Source organism: Loxodonta africana, chromosome 24, assembly GCF_030014295.1.
Source record: "Loxodonta africana isolate mLoxAfr1 chromosome 24, mLoxAfr1.hap2, whole genome shotgun sequence".
In the NCBI taxonomy this organism is placed as follows: Eukaryota; Metazoa; Chordata; class Mammalia; order Proboscidea; family Elephantidae; genus Loxodonta; species Loxodonta africana.
In genome coordinates this window covers 46,840,224-46,862,933 of record NC_087365.1, presented here as the reverse complement: position 1 = coordinate 46,862,933, position 22,710 = coordinate 46,840,224, and the positions used below count along the sequence as shown (strand labels likewise).

General features: G+C 37.6%; 1 protein-coding gene and 1 pseudogene across 16 annotated transcripts in view; one reads left to right on the top strand and one right to left on the bottom strand.

The window, feature by feature from the left end:
• NCOA3 (nuclear receptor coactivator 3) overlaps positions 1 to 22,710 on the bottom strand; it is a 129,428-nt gene that overhangs the window by 28,828 nt on the left and 77,890 nt on the right. For 10 of the 16 annotated variants that reach the window (XM_023550349.2, XM_010591771.3, XM_064276168.1 and 7 more), the window contains 8 exons: positions 8,680 to 8,784; positions 7,626 to 7,798; positions 7,073 to 7,173; positions 4,945 to 5,119; positions 4,361 to 4,549; positions 4,086 to 4,187; positions 555 to 695; positions 108 to 255 (listed from right to left, as the gene is read on the bottom strand). In XM_023550349.2, coding sequence (XP_023406117.2) covers positions 108 to 255; positions 555 to 695; positions 4,086 to 4,187; positions 4,361 to 4,549; positions 4,945 to 5,119; positions 7,073 to 7,173; positions 7,626 to 7,798; positions 8,680 to 8,765 — 1,115 coding nt within the window. In that variant the 5' untranslated portion in view covers positions 8,766 to 8,784. Of the gene's footprint in view, positions 1 to 107; positions 256 to 554; positions 696 to 4,085; positions 4,188 to 4,360; positions 4,550 to 4,944; positions 5,120 to 7,072; positions 7,174 to 7,625; positions 7,799 to 8,679; positions 8,785 to 9,920; positions 9,943 to 11,708; positions 11,786 to 12,735; positions 12,966 to 22,710 lie in introns of those variants that run through there. The other 6 variants (XM_010591770.3, XM_010591769.3, XM_064276170.1 and 3 more) reach the window with 3 other exon arrangements.
• LOC104846058 (small ribosomal subunit protein eS1-like) lies at positions 1,048 to 2,093 on the top strand (annotated as a pseudogene).

Below are 22,710 nucleotides of genomic sequence, written 5' to 3'. Positions count from 1 at the left end.
CAAATCCAATATCTCCATGCTTTTTCTCTCATAAAATGTTCTCCTTTTTTATGTTAATAATAAAGCATCTTGAGAACACCTGCATTTAATATCAGAAGACACATTACCTTTGAAGAAAGTGGGTTGAGACAAAGCCATGACGATCATTTGTTACAGGGTTTCGGAAGAGTTTGCTCTTAGTTTGTGCAGTTACTATAGTTCCATCAGCCAAGGAGAATCGATATACTGGGGTTTCTGCATGGCCATGAATGTAAGCTATTGGGAAAAACATCTCAGTAGCAGTAATGACAGTCAGCAAAATAAATGCATGTACAAAAGAAGAAAACATTCTTCAAGCACAACATCTTCAAAATCCAGTGTTAACACTGAATCTGTACCAAAATTAAGATAAAGGCTAAAATATTAACACTCAAGAATCATTTTTCTATCCCACTTCTCCCCATCCCCCCGTCACACCCACCCATGACAACTACTACCATGTGAATACTTAGAGCTTCATAGAATACCAAACAAAACGACAAGTGAGATCAAGAGTCAATTCCAAAATGTATTACCTTCTTGATAATGACGTTTCTGGGACCATGACTGTCCATCATTAAGACTAAAAAATCTCTGAATACATCTTCGGATTATATCTTCAAAGCCAGGCCTCATGGATGATCTCAGAGAATTTGTATCTATATTGACAACTTTGCCTATTAACCAGAAAATTAAAGATTTAAATCAAACCCAGTATTTGCTGGTTGTCTACTGTGTGGCTTATCACTGAAGAATAAGATACTCTATCACTGTTCTACCTCCCCTGACCTAGTTTTTGGAATATCCAGAGCCTTTCTCTCTAAGGCCATCATCCTGCAGGGCACTCTTATATGTAAACATTCTGCTGAATGACTATAAAAGTGTATCTTAAACTCCTTTATGAATGCATAGAGTATAACTTTTAACTTGTCCAGATAATATAAGGATTCATTTTCATTTAAAAAGAAAAAAAAAGGTAACACTTTCCAGTAAAATTGTTAATCTGAATACAATTCTGTCCCTGCAACCATGAAGCAAAAGAAAAACCCTGCCTCAACAGCTAGTAGGGATAATTCTTTCCATCTGAGGTGACTGCATTTATGTACACTTAAAGTCTAAACTGGAAGGACTAACCAAATTCTCATTTCTACAATTCTGCAAGTTTCTGCCAATTTTTACTTAGCATTAAATATACTGTAGAGACCAAATATACATACTCAAAGTTGCTATGAAATTGAAAAAGGCTTCATGAAGAAGATGGTCCTTTGAAAATAGCTAGGCCTTTTCACTCTCTGAGCAGCACCATGGCAGTTCCCAAGAACAAGCACCTTGCAAAAAGGGAAGAAGGAAGTGCCTGACCCATTTTCTGAGGAAGAACAGTATGCTATGAAAGCCCCAGCCGTGTTCAATGTAATAATCAGGAAACCACTAGTCCCAAGGACTCAACAGACCAAGACTGCATCTCAGGGTGGGAGGAATTATGGTTTTGAAGTGAGCCTTGCAAATCTGCAGAATAATGAAGCTGCATTTAGAAAATTCAAAGGAATTACTAGGGATATTCAGGACAAAAACTGCCTAACCAACTTCTATGGCATGGATCTTACCCATGACCAAATATGCTTCACAGTCAAAAAATGGCAGACAGTGACAGACACTCATTGGTGATTTCAAGATTATCAATGGTTATTTGTTTCATCTGTGCAATAGGGATTTTACTAAAAAATGCAACAATCAGATTCAAATGATTGCTTACACTCAGCACCGACAGGTCTGCCAGTTCCAAAAGGTGATGAAAATCATAAACCTAGACAAGTGGGCAAATGACTTGAAAGAAGTGGTCAATAAATTGATTCGAGACAGAAAGATATAGAAATGGTTTGCCGGTCTATTTATTCTCTCTATGATGTGTTCCTTAGAAAAGTAAAAATGATGAAGAACAGCAAGTACAGTCTGGGAAAACACATAAAGCTTCAGAGCAAAGGTAGCTCTGGAAAAGCTATCGAGGATGAGACAGGCACTAAAGTTGAATGACTTGAGGGATATGAGATGAGCCACAAGTCCAAGGATCTGTTTAAAACTCAGGCTTTAACAGTGACAAAAGGTCTGATTAGTGAAAAGACAATGAATAAAGAGAGGGACAAATGGGTTTCAGGAAACAAGGAACACATATGCATTGTACCCAGAACAGGGGTGATCTCTTCTCCATTGCCTCCACTAAGCTGAGCCCTGAGTTACATAAAAAACACAAAACGGACACTCAGAAAAAGTATAGCAAATGAAGAAACAGACAAATACATCATCAGGGACAGACTGTAAAATCTCTCTCCCAAGGCAAAGACAAGTAATGAGTTGAATGCAGCAAACCTCCTACAAAATAACAGACAGTAACTACAAGATACCAACTATAAGTATGTAAAAAGGTGCTTCGTTTCAAATTATGTTAACTAGGAAAACACATTTGTTTTGGCTACGTGTTCTCTAGCTTTCATAAATAAACATGTATTCCCTCTGCATTAAGAAAAATATTAACGAGATAATTTTTAAAGGTGCTATCTTGTTAACATCAAAACAGGTAACTGAGCCTGGTACCAAAAAGTTGAATGACTGAGAAAATAGCTATTTTTTACAATAAAATATTATGGCAACTATAGCTATGTTTTGTATTTATTTCCACCTGCTCCATTTTATTAAACCGCTGCTGCACATACACAAGGGCATTATAGGGTGAAATCATGTGTTACAGAGTTCAAAGGGTACAGGCTTTCAAATCAAGCAAAGCCAGATGCAAATTCTCTTATTAGCCATGATCTTGGATAAATAACCCAACCCCTCTCTCGCCAAGCCTATGTGTTCCTATCCATGAGATGGATCACACATAGTAAACCCTCTGCAACACCACATAGGGTTTCAGATGATAACAACAACAGTCTTGAAGGTACCCCATACCCATACCCAGTGCCGTCAAGTCGATTCTGACTCATAGCGACCCCACAGGACAGAGTAGAACTCCGCCACAGAGTTTCCAAGGAGCGCCCAGTGGATTCAAACTGCTGACCCTTTGGTTAGCAGCTGTAGCATTTAACCACTACACCACCAGGGTTTCCAGTCTTGAAGGTAAGTGTAGATAATATTGCTATACCGTTAAATTTCATCAATGTGCATTATTAAATTGCCCGTTGTCTTTAATTATTTACTCCTATGGTTACAAAATGGCAAACCAACATTGAAGCTCACGTGCTGTTGTTAAGTACCCTTGAGTCAGTTCTGACTCACAGTGACCCTACATACAACAGAACGAAACACTACCTGCTCCTGCGCCATCCTCATAATTGTTGTTATGCTTGAGCCCACTGGTGCAGCACTGTGTCAATCCCTCTCACTGAAGGTCTCCCTCTTTTTCACTGACCATCTACTTTACCAAGTATGATGTCCTTCTGGTCCCTCCCGATAACATGTCCAAAGTATGTGAGACAAAGTCTCACCATCCTTCCTTCTAAGGAGCACTCTGGCTATACTTCTTCCAAGACAGGTTTGTTCATTCTTCTGGCAGTTCATGATATATTCAATATTCTTCATCAACATCACAATTCAAAGGCATCAGTTCTTCTTCAGTCTTATTCACCGTCCAGCTTTCACATGCACATGAGGCAAGTGAAACACCATGGCTTGGGTCACGCACACCTTATACAGATGTCAGGGATTACGCCAAGTAACTCTCATTAAATTTCCTCTATTTTTTAAAAAATTCTTTCATTGCAGTGAGTTTGAAGTTACAGAAAAGACATACTAAATTCTGATCCAAAATGCTATCTGGAAAAAAGCCAGATGCCTCTACATTTGTTTTTAAATTTGCTTATTTGGGGAATCTTAAGTGTCGAATACACCCAACTCATGTGCCAAGGGTTTTAATCAATCTCCCTTCAGGTTATATGCAAGAGAAAAAGGGAATACCACATACAAAGCATTCACTACAGTGCATGTAGGAAATTCAGTAACAATGCAGGCAAGAGAAATAGTGACACTTACAACACATTTTAAAAATGAATACACACACACTAAGTTCTTACCTGAAAGATCATGCCTAGTAATGAAGCTTTCGGGATTTGCTGGAAACGCTCTTTCTCCTGTAGTAATGCGGCGTGCCACACAGATCATACAGGATTGCAAATCTACAATAAAAAATTTAACCAGATAAGAATTATGTTTACCTTTTGGATATGTCCCTTCAATAGGCTAGCAAGGACACGGAATTCAGGAAGAAGAGTTGCAACAATGGAAATTATAAAATGACAAGTTTGTCTGCCACTTGTTTCAGAAACATCACAAACAGGATTGCTCTTACCTTCCCCTTCCTCCATCATAGCTCGTGGCTGGGACAGGGCAAAGCACTGCATTGTTTCATATCTCTGGCGTACTTCAGGGCTGGTGCTTATGTCTTCCAGAATATCCTGTGGTGTTTTCATCAACATACGGCAATTAAACGTATGGCTCTTCTGTCTCTGTGTCTCATTTGTCCAGGCGACTCCATTAACTTTGGGGAACAAATTAAAAAAAAAAAAAAAAAAAGAGTTTCTTTAAAGTTGGCAATTCAGTCATGACTATCATAAAAAAATCAAGCTGCATTTTCTCATTACACGTATTTACCATAGTACTATCTACACTAACGTTTCAGAGTAGCAATGTACAAATATTGGAAAAATTTCAACTTCAACAGAAATCTCAATAACTCACTGCATACTTTGGCCCCATGAAACGTATACCAAATCCTGAATTCACGAGGTCATATTTGAAAATTTTGCTATTAACCACTTGCCTTCCTATTGTTTCATCACTTGGCTTCCAAAAAAAGATGTATTCAATTTTCTAAGATAAGGTCAAGGAAAATTTTTCAACAACGTATTTAGAAAACACACACTAAGAGTCTACCTGTAGATTTCGGCAAGTTTTTAAGAAAATCCTTTCTGTCTTCTTCATGTAAGATATTGTAGACACTTGTATTAACCAGGTCCTCTTGCTTATATTGCAGGTATTGTGTGACATTTTCTGACACAAATACAATGTTTCCGTCTCGATTCACGACAAACAGGAAACCATCCAGTGCCTAAAATGGAATCATATTTTAATATCTATCTTAGCACTCATCTGGAAATCCTGGTGACGTAGTAGTTAAGAGCTATGGCTGCTAACCAAAAGGTCAGCAGTTCAAATCCACCAGGTGCTCCTTGGAAACCCTATGGGGCAGTTCTATGCTATCCTATAGGGTCGCTATGAGTCGGAATTGACTCGATGGCAACGGGTTTGGTTTTTTGGTTTAGCACTAATTATTGCAAACAACTATCAGCCAGTATTTTTATTACTATTAACAGCACTGCTACAGGTTTTATAAAATAAAAAATAAGAATTTTTTAAAAGACAAATAAGGTCAATATAGAATCAGAACTAATTACATCTCCAAAGAAGCTTTTAAAAATAAGACAATCATCCTTAGGTCTTCATTTTTCCCTTGGATGCCAACTCAAGCTACAGGAATGACACTACTCCTTAGTGAGAATTTACTAAGAGGATATAAAAAGTGGTAAACTTACTAAACAAACAACAACTAAGTGGTAACTTTGGTGAAGGGTAAGACAGTACACAATACCGGGGAAGCCAGCACAACTTGACCAAGGCAAGGCCCTGGAAGCTTCACAGACACATCCGAATTCCCTGAGGGACCAAATTACTGGGCTGAGGGCTGGGGACCATGGTCTCTGGGGACATCTAGCTCAACTGGCATAAGAGATTATAAAGAAAATGTTCTACATCCTACTTTGGTGAGTTGCATCTGGGGCCTTAAAAGCTTGTAAGCAGCCATCTAAGATACTCCACTAGTCTCACCTCATCTGGAGCAAGGGAAAATGAAGAAAACCAAAGGCACAAGAAGTTAGGCCAAAGGACTAATGGATCACAACCACCAAAGCCTCCAGCAGAGTGAATCCAGCACAACTAGATGGTGCCCAGCTACCACCATCAACTACTCTGACAGGGATCCCAGTAGAGGGTCCAGGGCAGAGCTGGAGAAAAATGTAGAACAAAATTATAACTCACCGAAAAAAAAAAATGATCAGACTGACTGGTCTGACAGAGACTGGAAAAACCCCAAGTGTATGGCCCTCAGACACCCTTTTAACTCAGTACTGAAGTCACTCCTGAGGTTCATCCTTCAGCCAAAGATTAGACAGGCCCATAAAACAAAATGAGGCAAAATGGGTACAGCAGCCCACGGGAAAGGACAAGACGGTGGCGGGGGGGGCGGGGGGGGGAGGACAGATGGTAACAGGGAACCCAAAGTCGGGAAGGATAGTGTGTTGACACATCGTGGGGTGGTTGGCAACCAATTGTTACAACACAATACGTGTATTAATTGTTTAATGAGAAACTATTCTGCTCTGTAAACCTTCATCTATAGCACAATTGGGTAAAAAAAAAAAGTGATAAACTAAAAACTAGTCATAGCAAATAAGCTGGGACAAACCAGTTGAAACAAACAAAAAGTTGACCAGTGAACCTTACAAACAGATTCAGTCCCTGGCTTCAAGAAAGAGAAACATTCTGTAAGTGCTATAGGTTAAACAGATAGGATCTTTTTAAGGCAACTACTTACAAAACGTGCATTTTTAAAGCTTGAAAGTTCCTCAATATAGCACAATAATATGCCGTATGATTAATCATGACAAAAAGGCACAAAAAGTCTGAGCTCAAATATTTCCAAATGTTACCTCTAACAAGTGAAATTATGAGTTATCTTACCCTTCTTGCTTCTTTATATACTTTTTGTGCTTTTCCAGTTTGCTAGTATATTTTTTATAAGAAATGAGGCCTCCCGAGTAATGTATATTGGAAATGTACGAAAATTTTACCATCATATTGAGAATATTGAGTTCTGTCTCATAAAAAGAAACATTTTATTTTTGCTCTTATTTCCTAACCAAGATTTCATCTTTTTTTTTTAAATCATTTGGTAACAAGCAAAACGCAACCCAGCTTACTGGATGTCTAAAACCTTTATACTTGCCTGAAGTAAAAGTGGTCCTAAGGAGTCTTTATCAATAACTCCCTGTCCTGTAGAAGACACATCAGCTTTCTGAACATCATCGTCACTGGAAATAGCTTTTCCTGAAAAGAGAAAAGGCAGTATTACCAATAACAAGCATATCAATTATAGATTAAATCAGCCTTCACATCATCCTGAGAACAGACACAGACACACATGTGTGCACATGTAAACAGCATTTCCTGGTAAGAGATAGTGCTACAATTTTTAAATTCAAACTTCAGAGTCACCCAGAAGGTCAGAAGATACACTAAATTCTCTTTCACTACTAAAGATACTGTCCATGGCTTCCCAAAAGGGAACATTTGACAGGGTGGACAACACTGGGCTTCTTTCAAGTCTCTGTTAAGAGACTCCTAAAGAGCCGAGTTGGTCAACTCATTCATCCATTCCCACATATACTAGCCTCAATAAGTAGTAGTTCCCATCTAAACAAGGTAACGAAAAAGGAAATGTAAACAAAGTCAAAAAGTTCGTTCTAAAAGACTTGAGTGTTTTTCTTACTTTGTATTACCTTGCTCTTTTATTTGACGTATCTGTCTTACTGTTTCCTTTAAAATTGCACATTTATCTGGTTTGACATTGAAATTGTCAATATCACTAAGATTAGCAGATATCAGTTCAGCCAATTCTTCAATATATTTACTCTCCTGCTCCCTTCTCCACTTTTCACCACTGCAGGTAAGACTAAGAAAGAAAAAAAAAGCCATGAATATACCTATCACAAAAAAGCTGTGAGCAGAATCAGCTCCTAATACTATCACATTGACGTTATATTAAACAAACTAAATTCAGCCAATAGAAACTATTAGAACATTGCCTTGGAGAAGTAGTACAACACAGTGGAAATTCATGCAAACCTAAACTCAATTCCACCTTTTTGTTGGCTGGGAGGTCTTGGGCAAGGTTAGCCTGAATTTCCTCATCTGGAAAATGGGGGTACTCAGTGTTTCCTTTGTAACGATCATAAACAACTCCCAAAAATACCCAGCTAAGAAGACTAAAAACAATGGTAGCCACTTCTTATTAATGTTTATTCACTGTAGATTTTGTTTTCAATTTTTTAACTATCACTTTAAAATTCAAATGACACTGACTTTGGCACAATACTATAAAAGCTACAGAGTAATACTGATTTATTTATTTCCTTTCTTTTTTTTTTAATTTCTAATTTCACTGAGGAAAAGAATGATGAAACCTTAGAAATGCCACAACACCCATTTACTACATATTTTTAATGGATAACAAAGATTCTTTCTCATAATGAACCTTGGTCATCCACTCCTGATTATTAAACTCCTACGCCTCCTCCATCAGAAATGCTTCCTACAGCACCACAGACTTGTTCATCTAATATTCTAGCTTCTATCAGAATCAGCAATAAAGCTTCTATGACATGACGTGGGTGTCCACCTCATCACTGTACCACTCTACTTACTACAAAACAAATTGCGTTAAGCAAAACAAAAAGATCTAACCAGAAAATGTAAATAACAGGAAGTTGCAGTTTTATCTTTAAACAAAAGGTTGGGGAGGGGATGTGAAGCAATGTGAAATAAATCACCTACCCTTGTCCTGGGGTATCGCATGGCAATTTGCGTTTTCGTGAATCAGTAGCCAACGGATCCAAGGAGTTTTCTCCTAATCCACTCATCTTCAATATACATTAGAAACTAAGAAAGAAAAAACAAAATATCTGTGATTCTATAAAGGTATGGTAGGATTGAATGACTCCTCCTGTAATGCAGAACTACCTTCTCTAAATGGTTAGATAATGCTCCATATTCCTTATCATAAATGAGTATTCTGAAGACAATCTCAGAATTCATACTGTGGTTTAATTACACAGAATGTCCAACTCAAAGCCAGAAATGTTTCAAGTCCTACTAACGATGTGTATACGGAATATCTCATGACAAATAAGGCATCTTCTTCATACTTAATAACAAGAAAAGAGACCACGAAGTCTTCAATATTGATAAAATCCTGAATTTTATTTGTATCCAGGTAAACCCAAATAAAAGCTTATCTGGTACTTTAGAAAGAAGTCTTCGGATGGTAAAAGTTTATATTATTCAGGGTATTTTCAACACAGCACTTTTTTTCTACGTATTATTTCTTTAATATTTGTCACCCAATACGTCTTTCTTCTGTTACTTCAAAATAAACCTAGATTGTGTAAATAACATTTTAAAACTCCACTATACTCTGCTTAGAAAGTAGATGTAAAACGATAAATCTCCTGAATGAAAACATTTTGACAAAATCCATACAGTACCAATTATTTTAATATTAACTGATAAAAAATGTAATAAAATTATGCTTCAGTTAAAGTCTCACTGATGAAGAAGAGAAATATAGGGCACTTTTGTTTAAGAAAAGCAGATTTTAATATTCAGGTCATAACTTTAAGACATCTAGTAAGCCTTCATTTCGTAAGAATTTTTAATGTCTAAAACTCTTCATTAGGATAAGACAATTCACTGTTCTAAAGAATTCCAGGCCAACTAACGAAGTTCAGGCATTCTAAAATATTTTCTCTTAATATGTTAAAAATGCAACCAGCATTCCAACTAGACTCTACAGGAAATACACTGAGTGACAAATTCCCACTAGGTGGCACAAGTCTACCAAGGAGACAATAAAAACATAAAAATTCACACAACATGCTGATCAAACTGAAAATACATAGTTTAAAAAATACATACTTCAAAATTACACAATCATTAATTAGGAGTTCTAGATTATATCATCGTCTTTACAGATGACCTGGGAGGTATGAATTAAATGCCAATAAAATTTGATTTACCTATAATTTCAGTAGTAAAATGTAGTCTGAAAAGCTGAGCTATTTGGTGTTTTGTCCCATGACATAGTTAAACTGAATGGATAAAATAATTTTAAATAACCTTGATTAACAGTGGCTCAATATTATGATTTTAAAGCATACTCACATCACACAATCTCAAAAGTATTGTATTCTACTCTTCAAAAATGCCAGTATCATTAACAAATCTGTGTAAATATTCCAAATTAAAGAACACTAAAGAGGAATAATAAATGCAATACACAATCCTCAACAAGACCCTGTACTGGAAGGGAAATGCTTATAAAAAACATTTTTGGATCAACTAAAAAAAATGGAATATGGACAGAGAAGTATTTTATCAATATTAAATTTACTGACATTGAGTCTGTACTGTGGTTAGTACTATCCCTATTCTTATACGGTAAAAGGGCCATGATGTACGTAAATGGCCTGCTAATGGCTCAGGAAAAAAATTATATACATTAGGTTAATGTTGATGTGCGTGTAGAGAACTATATCTACGAATACTGATCTAGCAAGAAAGACAAGCTATAACATGCACATATGACTGTGCAGTCTACCTGCTACCGAAGGGCCCTCTACTACTGGATCTCCAACGTTGTTACTCTTTTACAGAGTCCAATAATCTCTAAATTTTTATAGTCCTAATTATAATCCTGAAGTAATTATCCAGATTAATCCGCTGCCGTCGAGTCAATTCCGATTCACAGTGACCCTATAAGACAGAGTAGAACTGCACCATAGGGTTTCCAAGGGGCAGCTGGTGGATTTGAATTGCCAACCTTTTGGTTAGCAGCTCAGCTCTTAACCATTGTACCAACCAGGGCTCCATTATTCAGATTATTAGTGCAAAATTCTAACTTAAAACCATGTAAGGTGTTTATCCAAACATAAATGTTAATTATTTAAGATATAAAATGCTTCTCTTTTTTTTTCCTCAAACTATATCAGATTTTTTTTTCTAGTTTTAAAAAAAAAAAAAATGGATAATCGTTGGTACTACATTTACTGTAGCATGCCTAAACCACAGGATGTCCACAGAGCGATGAACTACTATATAACAAAAATCAAAGTGTAGCAAAATACACTACCTAAATTTTATAGTAAGCTAAAGAAAATGCTCAATCATGAAAAATAAAAAATAAGCAAGTCTGCCAAAAAAAAAAAAAAGTTTCAGCATATGTAGAAACTAATCTAATTCCTGAGCACAAATGACTATGACAAATCCTTTATGTACAGTTTTCCTTTTGGTATTAATTTTAAATGAATGTAACAATCACTTTAAAAAATTACAAACAGCATTTGTTCTGTTTTTCAATGTCATACACAGACCCAAACTATACATATCTGGAAGGATAAATTATTTCGTTTGGTAAATTACTTCTTTTAAGGTATAAAAGGTAAATGCCCAGCATACACAGTCAATCTAGACCAGTTTCAGTCAGTAGTCAAGAATTAGGATAGGACAGAGGGATGCATCGAGCACCAGGCCCATGAATAGATCGTTTCCCCCTCTCCCCCAGAAGTTCTAAAGTTTAAGAAACAGATCAGTAACTGTACAGCTTATATTTTTTAATCATTACAACCCATCTGGACTTGGAGGATACATGGAATTGCTAAAGGAGCAAATAATATAGCACAGGAGTCTCACAGTATCTTTGACGGTAAGAGCAGCCTATAATATCGAGCCCTTCTAAATTCTGACTCCTTACAATTAAAGATGATTATCTACACAGTTGGGTAGAAAATTATGACCACCATACATACCTGCCCCAAAGTAGTCTGTGCTCTTGGAATCATGTCATAAATCCAATAGTGAGATGCATACATATATTCTGGAGTTTCTAGTGAAGAGATGTCCCCCAATTTTTTGTTAAAAAGGAGAGACACAACATTTTCACACAATCCAATCACCAAAGCCTTCCAAGCCCTTGACACCACAGTACAGGAAAGGACTAAAGTTGGAGAACTTCTCACTGAGTCAGACTTCAAGGACTCAAAATGTATTTAATCTTTCAATGTGAACTCCATCATTCAGATCTGTGAACCATTTTTACAATTATTTTCCTTGTCTGAAATATTTCTACAGGAAAAAACTGAATGGTGTATTACATATACGTATTACTATGACAACACACACATTAAGCTAAGATTACGTTTAAGCAAGATATTCTATGCAATTATTTCAAATACAGAGTAGTAGCAATTAAGAATATCTTTCAGTGCTATCAAAATCTAACATTACCAATTTTTGTATTATTTGAAAAATTAAGAAAAAGGTGCATGTTAAGACTTAAAATGAGCAAGAATCTATAAGCAGTTGGATACAATATCTATACGTAACGATCATGCTACGGTACATGTTTAAGCTTAGACATCTAAAGAATATCACAGATAGCTAGAAAATGAACATTCCTAAATTCTGATTAAGGCTAAAAAAGCAGCAAAAAAATTATATTTGCCAGCTCAAAAACCGTGAAAATTTTGGTGTATGGCTTAGCAACTTTAACCAGCTTTTCTTTTGGTTATTTAGGGTTAAGGCAGGAAGAAACTGCTTGATTATTTACGGCAAGTTGTCAGATGGACAAGCATACAGGAAGTACTCCCTGTCCAAAAGGAAAAGATACCAATCAACAATACCAGTGTCTATCAGGCAAGCAAGAAGTTATTTGGGGAACCTAAGAAAAGCTACCCTGTGTTAAAATGAGGAGGCGATGGTGTCTTAGTTACCTAGTGCTGCTGTAACAGAAATACCATGAGTGAGTGGCTTTAACAAACAAATTTATTCTCTCACAGTCTAGGAGGCTAGAAGTCCAAAATCAGGGCACCAACTCCTGGGGAAGGCTTTCTTTCTCTGTCGGTTCTGGAGGAAGGTCCTTGTCATCAATCTTTCCCTGATCTGGAGCTTCTCGGTGCAGGGACCGTGAGATCAAAGGACATGCTCCACTCCTGGCTCTTCTTGCTTGGTGGTAATGAGGTCCCCCTCCTCTCTGCTTGCTTCTCTCTTTTATATCTCAAAAGAGACTGATACAATTTAATCCTGTAGATTGAGTCCTGCTCCATTAACATAACTGCTCTAATCCTGCCTCACTAACATCACAGAGGTTCGGTTTTACAACACATAGGATGATCACATCAGATCACAAAATGGTGGGCAATCACACAATAACTGGGAATCATGGCCTAACCAAGTTGACACACATTTTGGGGGGACACAATTCAATCCATAACATTATTACCCAGTATATCTAAATTGGCACAGAGACCAAGTAAAATATTTTACTTCTCCTAAACTAACAAGAGAAAGGGGGGAAAAACTGTGGCCATACAGTGCTTGACATTTCACATATATAGTACAATTTCACACAAAGACGCTTCAATGTAAGTATTGCTGTTCTCATTTTACAGACAGAGAAATGGAAAATCAGTGAGGCATAATGACTTTCCACTAGATCATACACAGACACTGGGTGGCAGAGCCGGGGCTACAATATTTTTCAGACTTTACAGCCAACAAAATATGTATCAAATATTACTTGGATATTTTATCACACCCTGTTATGGGTTGAATAAGACACCCCCCTCCCAAAAGTCATTTATAGTGTTGAGTCACACCATCTCTAACCAACTAACCAGAAAACTTATTACATCGGATCATCAGTAAGAACAAGGAGAAGCTGTGACATTCCGCGTTTGGGGACGTGCAGCATGAGATTAGGAGCAGAAGCAAAGAGTTGCTCAAGCTGAGCAGGTACTTATGTGGCTACTCCCCTCAAGCCCTTAAAAAGTAACTATTACTGTACAAAGCACCAGACAAGTTGTCCTCTGTGGTAGTCTACTATTACTCATGAGCTGTATTTCCACTTGACATGAACACACAGTGGTTCTCATGGCAAGAAGAAAATTCGAGATCAGAAAAGCATGAACTATACCCTAAAATAATCTGTCGAGTATTTTTATTCTTAGGTTTTCTAGGATTAAAGGCTAGGGCCAAGGACTTTTGATTATTCCTCCAGTATTTTAGCTGATCCATCAGGCTCGTCTGCCTGACTTACACAAGGTATGATTAAATACACTAATTAAGGAGTGTTTCCGGGTGATCCCTGGAGAATCACAGTAACTTAAGGAAATTTTTCAAACAATTAACTGTGGACTTGAACTGATTTACTGAAAACTGCTTGAAACACTATGTAAAATCAGAGACTGTTCAAGTCAATTAAGAAAAAAATTGCTCTCGGAAAAAATTTATGGAACATTCACACATAGTTACATACTATTGCATAACCCAAAAATCAAGTTCTAAAGTTGACACTCCTAGAATTTAGTTTTCCAAAATATCAAATTAAAGGTTCCCCCCCCCCCATTTGTTGTCCATACTCTTTTACTGATAAAATAAATGCAACTCCAAGAGAACGAGCCCGTGGAGGAGAGAACTGAACAGAAATATAAATGGGGGCGGGGTAGTGAATAGGGGAGTAGGTAAGTCCATAACCAACGGAACCACCATTAAAGTCTCCTCACCAACTGGATGACTCTTCTAGTAAACACCTCATACCTTTATGCTTCAATTCAGCCTTAGTAAGGAGGTAAGAGCTGAGAGGAGACAAGCAAGAAGGAAAGAAGGAGCGTGAATACGTTAGGTAAAAAAACTGGTAATATTCTTTTGTTTTGTTGCTGATGACCTGTTATGTTTAGTAGGATAAAGTATAAAGCACACAGTGCAATCCATTTTTCAACTTAATTCCTTTTCAGCTCAAACACTTAGGTGCCCAGAGCCATTTTAGGTCCAGGAAATAGAGATGAATGACACCACAAACTGCTAGAACGCTCAGGTTTGCAGAAGAGGAAAATATAAGCAATTATAACAATATAATTTGGTGTTAAAATGATGGCACTGTATAAAATGTCGTGGGAACCTAGCTGATAGGAAACCCACCAGGAAACCCACCAGGAAACACACCAGGCTATAGTTTTTTTTTTTTAAAGAGAAAACACGCACTGCTGTTTACAATAAACCACCCTGGTGAAGGCACGTTATGAGAAAATGATATAATCTCGGGTCCTAGTCATTTCTTTTCTCTCTTTAGTTCATAATGCCACCTAACTTGGAAAGAGGCTAGTAAAGTAAAATATCCTACTATTAATATATAAATTGAACCAAGAAGCATCCAAATGTAAATTAACACTGCTATTTTACCCACAAGGCTTCATTCTCTCTTCTTTGTATCTTGCCATTTCATTCTCAAGCAACTGGCTGACCCCAAAGCGTCTTCACATTTATGCTGCAGTTTAAACCTGATAAAGCTGAATTCAAACACAAGCTCCCCAGAGGCTGTAGTACCAGAACTGGGCATACCAATTGGCCAAGGCAGGTGTTAGTTGCAACTAGGAGCTTGTTGCCAAGAGACTTCTCAATCTTTATATGAGCAGCAGAGTCGGGGGTTAAGGTCACAGATACACCCAGCGCACACAGGGAGTTAAGTGAACCAATTCCATCTAAATCAGTTACACTCCACGACAGCATACTAAGTAGCTGGGTAATTCTTCAGCTGTTTTAAAGGTTACAATGACTCCTACAATGTGATAACACAAAATCTACCCCATATGGAGGAACGAATCTAAATCCCAGCTTCATGAACTTGAATTCAGCTTCATTCTAACAACATATCAACAGCTGTACTTCTTCCTCATCACCACCACCACCATCGGCAGCACCACCAATGTGACCTACGCAATGAAAATTTTCCTGTTTTGTTTTTAACCTTAAATCTCATTTCTTTTTATACCTCTCCCACATCCCTCGTCCATCTACAAAAGTCCTACTCCCACATCAGATTAAACTTAACTGTGATCTCTGGTGAAATCATCCCCAATCCCAACTAGAAAAAGTTTCCCCTTCTTTATCCTAATGCACTTTTCTACTTTTATTATGACATTTTGCACACTGTGCTAACTTCCGTTCATTTTTCTGTCCCCACTTTCTACACTCTAAGTTCTAAACCACTGAAGAAAACTTGTATGCAACTCTATTTTAATACGAACTCCTTCCTCTTTCTATTTTACTACCACCATCATTCCTCTTGGTCAACAGCTCTCCTTTGCCCACCGATTAGATATACTTTTGACCAACTCAACATCTTTCAAAAAAACAGAAGGGAAATTTTGGAGGGATGGTTAAAGATTTTCTAGAACTTTTTTGCTTCTTTCTGACATGTCATTCTTCACTTAGGTATTCCTATTCCAAAAAATACAGTGTCTGCAAGCTGCCTATGAAAATAAAACTCAGGGGTGTGAAAGCTTCAGCTGATGTACTATCACGTAGTGATCAAAAGACAAGGGGACTTTGTTGAAATTAAACTTGAGAGTGGAATCTCAATTTCATCACTTCACTAAAAAATAAGTTTTTACCACCTGCAAAAAAGCTCATCACCTGTAAATACTGGGGATAATCACACCTCACATACTCATATACTTACTATTTCAGAAGGAAAAACAATACACAGCAAGCAACGGCGTGGGGAATAATGGTGATCCCTCCAAGGAACACAATATCGAGAGCAAAGATGTACGCTCAGCAATACTAAGTTTGCTGTCATTGGAAAAACAAATAGCTACAAATATCCCTTAAGGCAACCTATTAAAAAGATTCAGACAAACAACAAATCAACCAGAATTATTCAGGCTTTCCTCAACTTAAAGATTAAAAAAAATCTACTGCTGTGACTTACAGCGACCCCGAAGGACAGAGTAGGACTGCCCCACAGGGTTTGCAAGGCCGTAAATCTTTACAGAGCCAGACTGCCACATCTTTTTCTCCTGCAGAGCGGATGGTGGGTTCGAACCACCGATCCTTTTTGGTTAGCAGCTAAGCACTTTAACTACTGTGTCACCAGAACTCCCAACTTACAGATAGCTCCCTGGAATTCAAAACATTTCCTACTGAAATAGGGTGGTGAATAGGAGCTAGCAGCTAGAAGGCAGCTGTAAAAATAGAAAACAAAAATATCTTCCTAAATGTTTGTGTTCTTAAGATAAATAGGTTTAATTAAAGAATAATAGGTACCTTTTAGGACATCCAATTACCCTTTTTTTTTTTTTTTTTTTTTTTTTTTTAAGGACATCCAAGTACCTTAATATAGATACTTGGTACAATACATACTCCTGGGTCTTTTTTAAGCTCTCTTTTTTCCTTCATGGTGTGTGGTTCTTTTTCTTTTACAGAGGTAATTATCTCTATATCAAAATTGCTATTCATACTCAAGGTTGTCCCTTGGCATATAATGAATATATAAGAAACACAGTTAGAAAGACAGAAAACAAAAATCACAGTTTTTAGACCCGCTGAGGCAAATGGTAAAGAGCTGGATGGGACGGCAGAGTGGAATTAAAAGATGTGCAACGTAGCGGAAATAGAATCTGATATAAATTAGTCATCAATAAAGGGTAACGGACAGATGATCACAACGTGTGCCCCATTCTCTCCTTATCAGTCCTTTCCATTCATCTCAAAGAAGAAAGGAAGATTTTAAGGAAGAAATGTAAAGACTTAGGAGTTAACATTAGCCACCTAGTAACCAAATGGCAGGGAGCAGCAAGGATGCTACATGAAGCACCACTGTGCACGAGACGAAAAGGGAAAAAGTCCACTGTAGGACAGGTATTTCCAAACAGGAGTGCCTGGAGAGTAAATAAAGTAAAAACACACTTCCCCTGTAATAATGAAGTTAGCCCTGTCCACCAATACTAAAACCAAATAGAAACTACAACAGGTTTATTTATGACACTGGGCATTACAAAAATTAACAATGTAGAAACATAAAACTGATAAAGCACTGAGTTAGTTTTTGTTTTCAAAGAAAGGGTACTAAACGTTAAGAGAGAAAATAAGATGTATCAAAGAAAGAAAAGAAAAAACCACATCATAGTCCATTTCCTTCTCTGTAAAGCAAAGAGGCAGGAGTAGCTGATCCGTAACTCCAACAACACAACATGGCAAGTCTGACTCAAAGGCTTCCTGAACGGACATCATCTTTACAGCGCATCAGTCTGTGGGGTTCAGTCCTTGCAGTTTCCTTCAATGTGTTTTTATTTTTTCCTTGACCTCACAGTCTGTTAATCTTCAAGGATTATGATTCCACCCCTACTTTAAAATACTTTTAAAAAATCTTTTTTTTAATGTCTCCATAGCCCTAGAAGTTACATATCTGACAATTTATCTTTTCAAATAAATCTCCAAAGTCATTATCCATCACGGAATGACAACAATACAAATAATGAATGGGAGCAAATATGTCAAAAATATTCAAAAAAAAATGTAAGAAGAAGGCCTTCTTAACATCACTTAACTTTTGGAGAGTGGGGGAAAAGCTTATATAGTATCAGAGCCTATGGAGAACAACCACCTCACCAGCACCCCAAAAACAAGTGCTATACTAAAAAGCCAAACCCGTTGCCGTTGAGTTGATTCTGACTCAGAGGCCCTATACTATGTGCAGCTAAAAATCCACCTCTACATCCTAATTTTTGAGATCTAAGGAGAAGTTCCTCCTCAATCATTTGAATCTAAGGAAGAAATCTGCACCAAGCAAGAAGATAAAACACTGAAGAATAGCAGGAAAAGAATACCATTCAATTAACTTAAAATTAAACATAGCTTCCAATTTCAAATTCTCATGGAATCCAGATTTTCTGGACCCATGGAGGCTAGGATGACTCCCCAGAACTTTTGCCCTGAGATAATCTTTAAACTTTAAACCAAAAATAACCCCTGAAGTCTTCTTAAAACCAAACTAGCTTTTAACCAATGTCACTGAACAGTATGTATAGAAACTGTTAAACAAGAACCTGATTTCCTGTGCAAACTTTCACCAAAAACAAAACATTTAAAAAAAAAAAAAAAAAAACTAGCTTAACTAGTAAAGAGTGTCTGCCTTGAGCACTGTGCTCTTTTAAAAACTATCTTTATGGGATCGAATTGACAAGAGCAACTAGAAAGACCAGAGAGGACACTTAGGGGGTGTGAGTTTATGTTAATCGAGGAAGAACAATTCAGAAAAGAAGGGTGAGAATGGTTGCACAACTTGAAGGATGTAATGGGTGTCACTAAATGTACCAGCAGAAATTGCTGAATTGGTGTATGTTCTGCTGTAGATATTCTCAAAAACAAAAAATAAAATTATAAAAAAAAAAACTTTGTTGTTCACAACAGTTTTATGATTCGTGACTTTAAAGAGCTTTTTTCTGTACTTCACAAAAACTTGCCTTTACATTGTCTAGAAAATGAAGCTGGAGACACCATCCGATTATCAGAGAATCTTTGAGGCAAAAATGTGATCATAAAAAACAAAAAAAAACCAAACCCGTTGCCGTCAAGTAGATTCCAACTCATAGTGACCCTATAGGACAGAGTAGAACTGCTCCACAGAGTTTCCAAGGAGCGCCTGGTGGATTCGAACTGCTGAACTTTCAGTTAGCAGCTGTACTACTTAACCACTATAGCACCAGGGTTTCCAAGGTGATCAAAAACTCTTATAAAAACCATTCACACAACAAAACTGGTTAAAATCAAAACATGCTTCTGTAGTATCTTAAAGAGTGGTCCTCTTACCCACATAGAGGATATAGCCTTCCCTATGCTGTGCAAGGAAACCCTGGTGTAGTGGTTAAGAGTTCGGCTGCTAACCAAAAGGTCGGCAGTTCGAATCCACCAGATGCTCCTTGAAAACTCTGTGGGGGCAGTTCTACTCTGTCTATAGACTCGCTGTGAGTCAGAATCGACTCGATGGCAATGGGTTTTACGCTGTGCAAGGTACTTGCGATAAACAGTTTTTGTCCTCAAGATGCTGACTAACTAGTGGCAGGGATCAACAAACTATTAAGTATATAATCATAAACTGAAGGTCTCCACTGAAAATTAATGACTGATCTCTGATTCAAAACCAAGAGCAACTGAAGACCAGACATGCCACACAATGTCACGCAGCTGTTCAAAGCCCTAAATTTCTGCAGTGAATCTCGTTCTTACTACTAAAAGATTCGGACTGATGACAATTAAATTTTCCTGAAACTGGTCAAACATCATTGGTTAGTTCAGGGCCCCTTTATGTGTAGGCTGAACAGGATAGAGGCACCTAGAGCAGACTCTCGACGTGCTGGAAAGCATCTAGACAGCAGGCTGAAAGGCTGAAGCTGAGTCTGAACACTTACAGCTCCAAACAAATTCACTAGATCGGTGCTTCTTGAGTTTTTTGGACTCAGGATCCCTCTACACTCTTCAAACTTGAGAATCCCAGAGAGCTTCATGTTATGTGGATTATATCTACCAATACATACCATATTTTAAATTAAGCCTCAGACATTTGAAATATTGACTCATTTTAAAATAAACCTATTACATGTGAACATAAATAGCAATTTTATGAAAAATAACTTTTCTGGAACAAAATTCAGTGAGACGATGGCTTAGTTTCACATTTTTGCAAATCTTATGTTTGGCTTAATAGAAGACAGCTGGATTCTCTTATCTGTTTCTGCATTCAATCTGTTGCAATATGTTATTTTGATTGAAGTATATGAAGAAAATCCGGCCTCATACAAATATGTACTTGTAAAAGGAAAGAGTATTTCAACAGTCTTTTACAGATAACTGTGGATATTCTTCCTTGGTATTACACTAAAACTCCAAAGTGGTAGTTTCTTAAAGATTAGTTGCCAAGTGGAATCTGAAACCATACCATACTTTCATACTGTTAAATTAAAATCCATCCGCCTAACTTGCGCCCTGAACAAATCTTTTACCCAGGCATCATTTTGTAACATCAAACTCTGGTCATTTGGTAATACTGGCTCTCTGAGTTAAGCAGATCTTCCAAATGTCAATACAATTAGAAAAACCTATATTCATTAATATCACTACCCCAAAAAAAAACCAAACCCACTGCCGTCGAGTGAATTCCGACTCATAGCGACCCTATAGGACAGAGTAAAACTGCCCCATAGAGTGCCCAAGGAGCGCCTGGTATATATTAACTGCCAACCTCTTGGTTAGCAGCTGTAGCACTTAACCATTACGCCGCCAGGGTTTCCTATCACTACCCATCTCATCAAAATATCTGTAAGTACTGGGAAGCTGTCAAGTTCATGGTGGCAGATTCTGGTTTACCGAAATTAAAATTTTCACTTAAAAACTCAAATTTTACTGCTGTCAAATACTATCGCATGTTTTCCTTGAAGTGATAGGTTCACCTCACACAGTTTCAAGAAACTGTCTGCCAAACACCCAAGTCTCAACAGCCAGTCTGTACATCGTTCTTTCAGGGGGGGCGGGGGGGAGTGGTATTTCATGAGAAAAGTGGCTACTTTAATTTGCAACACAAACAATTGCACAAGACTGCTCTTCCTTGAGACAGCAACCTTGGTTTGGCAGCCAGCAGAAGTGCTCTGTGCACAACTTCCAGTCTTATCACAAAGGACTTTAAAAAGGGATCTACGCAAGGGTCGAGATTTAATGAAATTAATAGGATTTACTGTTTCATCAAGAATATTCCTAAGTGGGAAGCTGCCTATCCCCGCCCCCTTCTTTAATTGTGAGTGAATGGCAGTAAAGAATATAATCACTACTGGAAACACTGGTGGCGTAGCAGTTAAGCACTACAGCTGCTAACCAAAAGGTCAGCAGAGTTTGAATCCACTAGGCGCTCCTTGGAAACCCTATGGGACAGTTCTACTCTGTCCTAGGGTCGCTATAAGTCGGAACCGACTCAAGGGCAACAGGTTTAGCAGAATCTGGTGCCACTGCCACGATTCGCACTAAGGTGCCAGTGGTTGAACCCACCAGTGTTTTGTACCATCAGTGCAAACATCAACACAGGGAAAAGAGCAAATAACACATTTGAAGTATTATGAAAACAGTTTTGACCTTGTGGGCCCATGAAAGGTTCTTGTGGACTCCCAGGGGTGCACGAACCACAGTTTGCAAACAACTATACTAGATAAAGGTTAACCCTGGGGCTCAGGGCTTGACAGAGTGTGGTTTCTTCAATATACTCTACATATTCTTTTAGTATTTAGTATCTACTATGTACAGACCTACATAAACAAAACATACTGTAAGCAAAAGAACTCACTTTCTGATAAGATGACATAGCAAATTATTGCTTTCAACCAACCACACCCTTCCCTTGGGTCCAAATACAGTAATAACAAAATATGTACTTTTTATTGATTTTTGAAAGACAGACATACTCACACATGACAAATATTTCTGTGAACTCAGAAACAGAACAAACATATAGCAATAAATGGATGATGTCACCAACACTGGGCTACAGGACTAAAAATAAGCAAAGGCAGTCTGGAAATCAAATCGTGCATAAGATCAGAGGGCCAAAAGCAAGACCCATAGGTGACACCAGACAAAAAACTTCTGAATGGAAGGAGAAAAAAGCCATAATCAATAGCTAGGATTACTGACTACTATGCATCAATCGAAGTGCCACCTGTAGTGGCAGAAGAAAAAGTGCTACATGCAAAACCTGGGTCACGCAGACCAGTGGCTGTATCTTCGGTATTCCAACAATACCTGAACTGACAGTATGGTAGACATGAGTAAAGGCAACAAAAACAGAAAAGAGTTGGAGGTGCTGAGAAGAGGATAGAGGGCAGAGGAGGACACCAAAAGAGAGAAAGAAAAAATAAATTTCCCACTAAGGATGCAAATTAAAACTCCAAAGCATGTTTGAAATTCAAACTAGGAAAGATGGCCAGGAAC